The sequence below is a fragment of the Myotis lucifugus genome, unplaced genomic scaffold, assembly GCF_000147115.1.
Source record: "Myotis lucifugus unplaced genomic scaffold, Myoluc2.0 scaffold_383, whole genome shotgun sequence".
NCBI classification, from domain to species: Eukaryota; Metazoa; Chordata; class Mammalia; order Chiroptera; family Vespertilionidae; genus Myotis; species Myotis lucifugus.
Genome location: NW_005871431.1, coordinates 593,735 through 602,806, shown reverse-complemented (window position 1 = coordinate 602,806; position 9,072 = coordinate 593,735). Strand labels below are relative to the sequence as shown.

The window sequence follows — 9,072 nt, the reverse complement described above, 5'->3', positions numbered from 1 at the left end:
TTTTATCCTCCCAAAAGAGAGACTATCCCTCCTCAGAGCCCATGGTGTCTCTTAAAGCAACCCCAAAATGCTGCTCCTGCAGGTAACACGCTGCCTTTTTCTGCCAGCTGGAATCTCTTGGGACAAGCATTGTGCTCTGGCTTTGCCTGGTGTGGGCCACACAGAACTTACATTTTCCCATTTTAGAGATTTGGAAACTGAGGTTCAAGGTCATGGGGGGGCCCTTAGGAAGGCAGGATTGGGGAATGAGACGACTGGCCTTTGGGTTCTTCAGCCCCAATGCCCTCCTGGACCCTCTGTGCCTCTCCCACCCCCATCCCTATGCCCATAAGAGCACCATCTTTTCTTTCCTTTTAATATATGTATCTATTTTTAAATTGATTTCAGAGAGGAAGGGAGAGGGAGAGAGAAAGAGAAACATCAATGATGAGAAAGAATCATTGTTTGGCTGCCTCCTGTATGCCCCACACTGGGGATTGAGCCCACAGCCCAGGCATGTGCCCTGACCGGGAATCGAATCGTGACCTCCTGGTTCATAGGCTGACGTTCATCCACAGAGCCACGCCTTGCATCCAGGCAGGAACACCACCTTGCTCTTATCCAAGGATTTGCCATTCTCCACCTCCAGCATGCAAAGCTGGGCTGGAGTGAACACTTCTTTACTGTACCGTGAATTTGCTCAAACCATCTCTATCCCCATTCTTTCTGGTTTTCGTGGATTTACCAGCTGCCTGGGCACCCCCCACTCACTCTCCTCACTGCTCCCTGGCTCCCTAGTCCTGCATGAAGCTCATAGGCTTCTTATGTTCCTCTAGGACCAGCTCCAGCAGAAGATCATGTGCCCCGGGCCTGTTACCTGTCTGACCACATCGCCCAACGGCCTCTACATGTTGGCAGGGATTGCAGAGAGCATATACCTATGGGAGGTGAGTGTCAGAGCCAGGGTCATGGGACTTAGCCTATGGACCGCGGAGTTAGACCACCAGCAGCGTTGTCACCAACAGTTGGTTGTTTGAGAGGGGAGACCTGCCTCACCTCCTGTGCAGACAGTGTAGGATTTGGGGCCAGAAGGTGGGTATAACCACCTCTGCCTTGCCTGACCTTAACCTTGACCTGCAAAATAGAGGTCTGCCAAGGGAACTGAGTTCTCTGCAAGATGGGAGAAGCTTTGTTATCTCATCCTGGGACTTTTAAGCCTTAGTCCTGGTTCTGAAACAAGGATGCAGTTATTCATGCACAGGGAGAGAAACGGAGGCAGGGAGAGGCTCCTCACAGATTGCCCGTCATGGTAGAAACCTTTGCCCTGATTGCTGCCAGCCTGGTGCCGGCGGCATGATAGAAACCAGTGGCTTGTGGCCTGGTGGGGGCATCTTAGGAGGTCCCCCCTCCTTGATGGGGGACAGTCATAGTACTCCAGGCCATTGCGGTTGCTGTCTGGCCCTAACTCCCTCCCCCCCCCCCCCCCTCCTGCTAGACCAAGTGTCGAGGCTGCATTTGAAGCCCCTCACAGCTGGCCTGGAAGACTGTGACGTCCTGCGGTGACAGTCAGCATGAGGAGCTGCTCCGGAAAGGACCAGCTCCCTCACCAGCTTTGTCACTCCCACCCATTCCTTTTCTGGATGCTGTCGTCATACCACCCTTCTCCCTGCCCCTGGGCAGACTCTCCCTTCACCTCAGTAACCTGCCAATTGTGGGGCCCGGCACTGCACCCTGCATCCTGCCCTGACCTGCGTGTGCCCTGCCTTCCCCAGGTCTCCACAGGGAACCTCCTGGTCATCCTGAGCCGCCACTACCAGGACATCTCCTGCCTGCAGTTCACAGGGGACAGCAGCCACTTCCTCTCGGGCGGCAAGGACTGCCTGGTGCTGGTGTGGAGCCTGTGCAGGTAGCGCCCTGACCCACTCGGGCCTGCGCCTAGTCCGTAGCTTCCAGCCAGGTGAGGCCTCAGCCCAGAGGGCAGGAGCCTGCCCTGCAGAAGGCCACGCCAAAGTCCCGGGGCAAGAAGGAACCGGGTCCGGGGCCTGCAGGTCGGGTGGACTGTTGTGAGGACAGTGTGATTGTTTGTCCAGGGACTGACTGGAGACACCTGAGAATTTTCTGCCAGTGGCATGGGCCAGTGGCTGTGGAGGTGGGTGGAGGCATCAGGTACAGTCCTCCCCCTGAATCCACTTCTCCCGCAGCGTGCTGCAGGTGGACTCCTCCAGGACCCCAGCCCCCCGGCATGTTTGGTCCCACCATACCCTCCCCATCACAGACATGCACTGTGGCTTCGGGGGTCCCTTGGCCCGGGTGGCCACAGCATCGCTGGACCAGACGGTGAAGGTAGGACCGGCCCCCTCCCCCACAGTGGATCTGTGAGCTGGGCTGGGGTAGCTGGCAGGCTCTTGGCTGATGTGAGTCAGTGGATCTCCTGCTCCCCCCAGGCTGGTAGCTCTATACAGCTATCAATCCCCCAAGGCTTCCCACCTCAAGGACATCCATGGGACAGCAAACTAGGCCTGTGTTGGCTCTGAAATTCTTGCTTGGCCACCTGCCTCTGGTGGCTCCCTGACTCCTCGGGGATTTGACGATGTCCAGCCTGTAGGTCTTTGTCCTTGGTGGTGATGGTTGTGGAAGGCAGAATCCAGGCCTGACAGCAGCTAAAATGGAGTGACAAGGGGTCCTGGGCGTGAGAACCCAGCTGTGTCAGGAAGTGCCCCAGGGCCGAGATCCCCCTGAGTGACAGCTCCCTTCTGAGGTTCTGGTACAGGGTCTCCCATTCAGGGCTGCTCAGCTCCCTGCACCATTGGGACCCCAGTGTCTGTGGAGCCCCATCCCATATCCCGCCTGCCCCCAGCTGTGGGAGATCTCCTCGGGCGAGCTGCTGCTCTCTGTGCTCTTCGACGTGGGCATTATGGCCGTGACCATGGACCTAGCTGAGCATCACATGTTCTGCGGTGGCAGTGAGGGCTCCATCTTCCAGGTCGACCTCTGCACCTGGGTGAGTGGTGGGTACCTGGGCCCGTGGTTGGAGGCTTATGGGACAGTGGGACACCCAGGGTCCATCCTTCAAAGGCCCTGGGACTGTCCATCCTCCCCTGCATCTAGGTCTTCGAGCCAATTGGGCTCTGCCCCAGCCCATCACCCCAATGCCCTGGGGCCCCCAGGGCTGAGGTACAACTGTATCCCTCTGCTCACTGCCCCTCGGCCTCCACAGCCTGGACAGAGCGAGAAGAGCTTCCAGTCGGAACAGGACAGCGGGAAGGTGTTCAAAGGCCACAGGTGTGGAGACCAGACTGGTAGCTGGGGAGGGGCCCTGTTCTCTAGCTCCTGGGGTCGGGGGTCATTTGGGCCACCCTTTCTCAGACCTGTGTCCCCAGGAACCAGGTGACCTGCCTGTCAGTGTCCACTGATGGCAGCGTGCTGCTCTCCGGCTCACATGACGAGACCGTGCGCGTCTGGGACATCCAGAGCAAGCAGTGCATCAGGACAGTGACCCTCAAAGGTGGGGCTGGGGGGCAGAAGACCAACAGGCTGTAAGCTGGGTGGCTTTGCCCGTTTGTCCACACCCCAGCCACTTGGCTGGGTGCTGGGAGGTAGGACCAGCTAGAAGAAAGTAGATGGGCCATTCCTGTACAGGTGGGTGGGTTTGAGGAGTGGAGGGTGTGGGAGCCATGGCCCAGGCCTGGCCGAGGTAGCTCCTGACTGGCCACCTGCCCTACCCAGGTCCCGTGACCAACGCCTTCATTATGCTGGCGCCGGTCAGCATGCTGAGCTCCGACTTCCGGCCCAGCCTGCCCCTGCCACACTTCAACAAGCACCTGCTGGGCGCTGAGCATGGGGATGAGCAGCGCCGCGGGGGCCTTACTCTGCGCCTGGGCCTCCACCAGCAGGTACTGGTCCAGCCGGCTCCCTGCCCCGGCTCAGCCTCTACAGCATGTCTGTGTTCCCAGCGGGTAGGGCTTCTGGCCAGGATCCCTGTGAGGACCCTCCACATACGCCGTCAGTGAGGAGACCCCTCTGAGTGCATTGCTGAGCCTAGGCAGTGAAAAGCACCTTCCACACTAGAAGCAGACCACATACCGGGTACCTTCTCAAATAAGACAAGCCCGACCGAAGACGCTGTATCCAGTGCCTTCTCCAGCAGGACAGTAGGCAGCGCTCGCTCCCCTGGTGCCCACCAGGAACTCCCCGCCAGAGGTCACCCCTGGCCTGTCCTCGCAGGGCCTGACATTGCCCCTCTGGCTCTGCTCAGTCCACCTCTGTCCACTGTTCCCGTGCCCTGGAATCATGAGCCCCACAAGGGTGTCCAGGCCCCTCGCTCAGACATGATGGATGGCAGGACCGAGTGCCTGTCTGCCAGCCAAGGGCAGCATGTCTAGACTGCATCTAGCAGGAGGTAGTCGGGCTCTCCATGCGCAATGTCAGTGGGTGGGGGGTTCTGCCCACATGCTAGCTGGTCCTTTTCTAGAGCTTTCTTGGCCCTGGTTTCTGCATATCCCCCAAAGCCTGGCCCTAATCCCACACCCGTGGTGTGGCCCTGACTGTCCCCATCCCTTGGGCACAGTCCTGCAACAGGCAGCAGATCTGAGGAGGCTGACACGGTGCTTCCTGCTGGGTGTCGGGTGGAGGTGGAGCCTCCCACAGAGACCTCCCACTCAGTGAGCGACACTTGGAACCTGTCTTCCATCTGTGAGCAGCATCAGGATGGCGCCCCCTCACCTTTGGGTGGTGTGAGCAGGGTGGTGAGCCCAGAGGTCACTAAGGCAGGGATCGGAGCCCAGCTACCTGGAGCGAGCAGAGCAGCTGCACATGGTAATGTGCAGCACAATGGAAAAGGTGGGTAGGGCCATGGAGAAGGGTGAGGCTGGAGTGGGGTGTGGTGGGGTGGGACTGTTAATTGCGGAGGAGATTCTGCCCTCCCACATCCCAAAATGTCAGAGGGCCCTCCACCCTGAGCGCCCCCACCCCCCAACCCTGCTCCTTCCCAGAATGTGCTGGGCGGCCAGGACCAGCTGCGGATCCGAATCACGGAATTGGAAGACGAGGTGCAAAACCTGCGCAAGATCAATCGAGACCTGTTTGACTTCTCCACGCGCATCATTACCCGGCCTACAAAATAGTGCAAGGACCAGACTCCTACCCAGGGACAGGCCGGCAGAGCCACCCATCCTGGGGCCACTGGGCCAAAGCCCCCAGACCAACAGCACTGTTACAAGCTCTCCTTTCCCTGGTTCCGCGTTTGGATTGTTACTTGCATGAGGGGTCGTTTTGTCCGTGTTGATCCACTCGTGTCTGTTGTGTCCAGTTGGTGCTATTTTGTTAACAAAAGATCTAAAAGTCTGTCCTCTTTAGTCCTCCGTGTGTGCTGAGGGTTGTCCCAAGTCCCAGGCTGGGCTCCAGGACCCTCAAGGCAGGCTGTCAGGCCTGACTTAAAAATCGTGTTGGGAAGCTGTGGTTCTCAGACTATTCAGATACTCAGTCTGTCACCCTGGTGCCTTTGCATGACCTTGAAGGACAGGCCGCTCTCTATGGGAGGGGATGGGGAGCCACAGGCCGAGGTCACCAAGGTGGCTGTGACCCAGGGAAAGCAGTGTGGGTTCACACTGGTCACATCTGGTGGCTACCAAGTCTCCTCAATCTTGGTCAAGGCAAGGACACTGGGGTAGCAGCCAGTTCTGGGCCAAGGTGCCAGGGGCCTCCCTGCCCTGGGGGCACCACCAGTCCAGTCAGCACCTGGAGGCCAGCCCAGAAGTGTGAGCCCCAAGGCTGCCCTCAGAACCTTCCCGAAAGCTACCCCTCAATGACAGTACCGCTTAACGATCCAGAAAACTCACGTAATTTGTCAGGTGCCATCGTAACTGCAACTGCAGGCCAGGAGCCAGCACTGAGTTCATGCTTTTAGGCTAATTGGAGTTCCTTTCCCCGGGGCTCGGTGTCCTCATAAGCGGGTAGCTCAGCCACACTCTGCAGCGGATGGCTGGGACTGGGCCCACCCTCTACCCACCTCTGTGGCTCTTGCCTTCCCCCTCCCCTATCCAGGACAGAATGACACCTAGAGCTGTCTTGTTCATGTCAGACAAGGGGTCCAACTGGTTTTAGGGACTACATCATGGTCCACACACGTGGAGTGGAGTCTAGCAGCTGGTCAGCAAAGCTGGGGGCATGGAACTTGGTCTTCAGAGGTTCCAGGAGATGGAGGGGGAATTTCAAGATGGGTTCAGGCTCCCCTAGGGTAGCTCACCTGCCAGAGCCTAAGACCCTCTGGGCCCTGAACCTGAACCTCTGCCTGGCCACGTGAAACCCCAGCCCTCCACTCTGTTGTTGCCTCGGTAGGTGACTTGGGGCTAGATCTGGGCTGGTACTGTTGCCCGAGTCTGCGTCAGAGTTGGCAGGTTACTGTGAGATGGGCTGACTATACCAGCCTCTGGTCTGGCAGTCTCCCCTGGATCTGGATTTTTCCACTGTCCCTCACCCTGCACATATTTCCAGGGCCAGAAGCATCCCCAAACCACCCTGAACTTTCAACTGCTGGGGTGCCCTTGGCAGGGAAGGTGTAGGGTCCCCACACCCTGGGGCTGTCCCCATGTTCTGACTCGGGCCTGGGGCTGTGGTACCTGCCCACGCAGCAGCTTCTGGCACCCTGGGAAGTGGAACATCAACATGCAGGCGGCCTCCATAACTGCAGTATAGTCCTGGAAGGTCGCCCATCTGCAGGCCACCATAAGGGGGCTTAGAGGGGGTTGGCCAGCCCACCATGCACCTTGCAAACAACATATGTGGGTGGTGGGCACAAAGCTGACCTCTTCCCCATCCAGCTTGAAATCACTGAATGGCACACATTTCTTAGCATAATTTGACCCCAAATCCTAGACCATCATTGTCAGGGGACATGCCGACAGCACCAGAATTCACTGGTGACTACTCTGCTGGCAGAGTTTCTGTAAACCACAGTGAGATGCCACCTCACACCTTCGAGAACCACTTGTTTTTAAGGAAAAGTGTTCACAAGTAGGTGGAGAAATAACCCTCGTGCACAACCGGTGGGGCAGCCGCTGTGGCAAATAGTCTGGTGGCTCCTCAAAAAATGATGCAATCACCATAGGATCCTGCACTCCCACTTCCAGGTGGATGGACACCCAAGTGAACTGAAAACGGACTCAGAACCTGCACACCCATGGCCACAGCAGCATGTTCACAATGGCCCAAAGGAGCAGCCCATGTCTCAATGGATGGGTGGATAAACACTGTGAGGTCCATCCAGAAGGTGGACTATGTATTATTCAGACTTAAAAAGGAAGGACATTCTGACACCTGCTACAACATGGATGAACCTTGAGGACATGCTCAGTGACAAAGGAGTCACAAAAGGCTGTTTGTTGACTGCCTGAATCTCTGATGAAGGTAAGAAAGTGTCCGCTACCCAGGATGGGTCCTTATTTCTGAGGCTCATGCAGTCGGAGGGACCGTTCCCCAGGGTGGGGCGAGGCCCAGTGCAACCTAAGGACGCTAATGGAGCCTCACCTAGGTCATGGCAGGTGGGTGTTCCCTGGCATGACAGTGGCCTCAGGCAGGGAGGGAACCAGAATCCAGGACCCTTGGGGATGCTCCCTCTCCTGGGACACCTGGCCAGGTGACTGGATGGGGTAACCTGGTCACCTGGAATTCAGTTTTCATTACAGTCATCTCAAATTTCAATCCTTATTGCTGGCTGGCACTTGCATTTTTACTTATCTAGGGGCGTTTTTTTCCTTGCCCTCTAACACCGGCTCCAAAAGAAAGTGTTTTTGTGTGAGAAAATGAGCCAAGGGTGGATTTATTCTCTAGAGCTGGAATGTTCTATGCTGGGAGGCTGTTCTGCATCCAGAAGGGTCTGGAAGACACCCCCATTTTCTCAGTCCTCCACCCACACCCATCCTGGATGAGAGCCACGTGGAGTGCTGCTGGCCCTGATTCATCCCGCATTTATTGAACGCCTGCTGTATGCCAGGACCACAAGGACCCGGGTCATTTAAGGTGGGGAGGCCCAGAGAACACAAGCTTGGGGATTGGTAGGTGGCAGGGAGCTATAGAAAGTTCTGGAGCAGTGGACAGTGATATAACCAAGTGTCTCTATGAACAGTTACTCAAGCAACATGATGGCAGCGTGTGATGGAGTCCAGGTGGGCAGAGTGAGCTTAAGTGGGGTGGGGATGGTTCATCTTTCTGGGTGACAAGAGGGAACATCTTTCAGAGCAGTGGCATTTGGCACTGGGTCTTGAAGAGTGAAGAGGAGTTCTCTGGTTTCATTTGCCTGCCCACAGCTAGGGAACTTGAGATCTATCCTCTGGATTCCCATCAGACACACCTGTCTAAGTTCCCAGGGTGCACACCACGTTAAAGCACACGCAGGTGGGTGGGTATGCAGACACCACTTTTTGGAGGAGGGAGGTGCTGCTGCGTGACCATGGAGGCAAATCCTGACCGTTTCCCCGAGTGAACAATGGGCCACCACGCTCCCAGGCTGGAGGGGAATCTTGGAGTGGAACAGGGGTAAGTATGGGGACAATTTTTGACCAAAATCTCTCCCTGGTGTCAGCCTCAATTTCCTCCCCTGACACAGAGAGGGGAAGAACAGTGGTTATTTCCAGCCCCCATGCCGTGTGGCCATTTGAGCCTTTGTGTCCCAGCCTGGGAAGTGGTCCAACCCCTCCCTAGTGGCTCGCTGGCATTGCGGGGGGGGGGGGGGGGGGGGCGAGCGCCTGACTGTGGGTGACGAGCAGAAAAAGACGTGGTGCGCTCCGGCTGGTATCCTGACTGCGGAGATATGTACCAGCCATGCTGACCACTTCACGACAGTGTCTGTGAAGGAGGCTCTGGATATCCTGAATAGAGGATCACATCACTTCTGGGTTTGTCTAGTAGGTCTTCCAGAGTGCAAGGATGCCTAAGTTGAATCCTCAAGGCCCAGTGGGAGTTACGCAGGAAGAAGAGGATATTGCCTGTAGAAAGACAGATAAGAAGAAATAATATCTTTATTTTGCTTTTTAGAACTATCCTCTGACACAAAAACGTACGAGAGATTAGAAGGGAAGGCAAGAAATGAGGCTTTGA

At 56.8% G+C, this 9,072-nt stretch overlaps 1 protein-coding gene across 3 annotated transcripts; it reads left to right on the top strand.

Moving 5' to 3' along the window:
* Nucleotides 1–509: 509 nt before the first annotated feature.
* WDR18 (WD repeat domain 18) lies at nt 510–5,329 on the top strand. Of its 3 annotated transcripts, none has more exons than XR_002826037.1 (9): nt 510–926; nt 1,475–1,885; nt 2,181–2,322; nt 2,837–2,980; nt 3,197–3,261; nt 3,360–3,484; nt 3,706–3,872; nt 4,547–4,671; nt 4,750–4,818. XR_002826037.1 is itself a non-coding variant. In XM_023743286.1 (9 exons), the coding sequence occupies exons 2-9, from the start codon at nt 1,551–1,553 to the stop codon at nt 5,100–5,102; spliced, it is 1,179 nt and encodes a 392-aa protein (XP_023599054.1). In that variant the 5' UTR covers nt 513–926; nt 1,475–1,550; the 3' UTR covers nt 5,103–5,329. The 3 variants fall into 3 exon arrangements, 2 of the variants coding, with proteins under 2 accessions (XP_023599054.1, XP_006101863.1); XM_023743286.1 differs by lacking the exon at nt 4,547–4,671 and adding an exon at nt 4,971–5,329 and having other exon boundaries at nt 513–926; XM_006101801.3 differs by lacking the exon at nt 4,547–4,671 and adding an exon at nt 4,971–5,163 and having other exon boundaries at nt 516–926; nt 1,752–1,885.
* Nucleotides 5,330–9,072: the final 3,743 nt, after the last annotated feature.

Excerpts from the sequence above, each read along its gene's own strand:
- WDR18 (XM_023743286.1), top strand. The coding sequence starts at position 1,551 with ATGAGGAGCTGCTCCGGAAAGGACCAGCTCCCTCACCAGCTTTGTCAC. Across the intron at positions 2,323-2,836 it reads CGCTGGACCAGACGGTGAAG|CTGTGGGAGATCTCCTCGGG; the intron begins GTAGGACCGGCC and ends GCCTGCCCCCAG. Across the intron at positions 3,485-3,705 it reads CAGGACAGTGACCCTCAAAG|GTCCCGTGACCAACGCCTTC; the intron begins GTGGGGCTGGGG and ends TGCCCTACCCAG.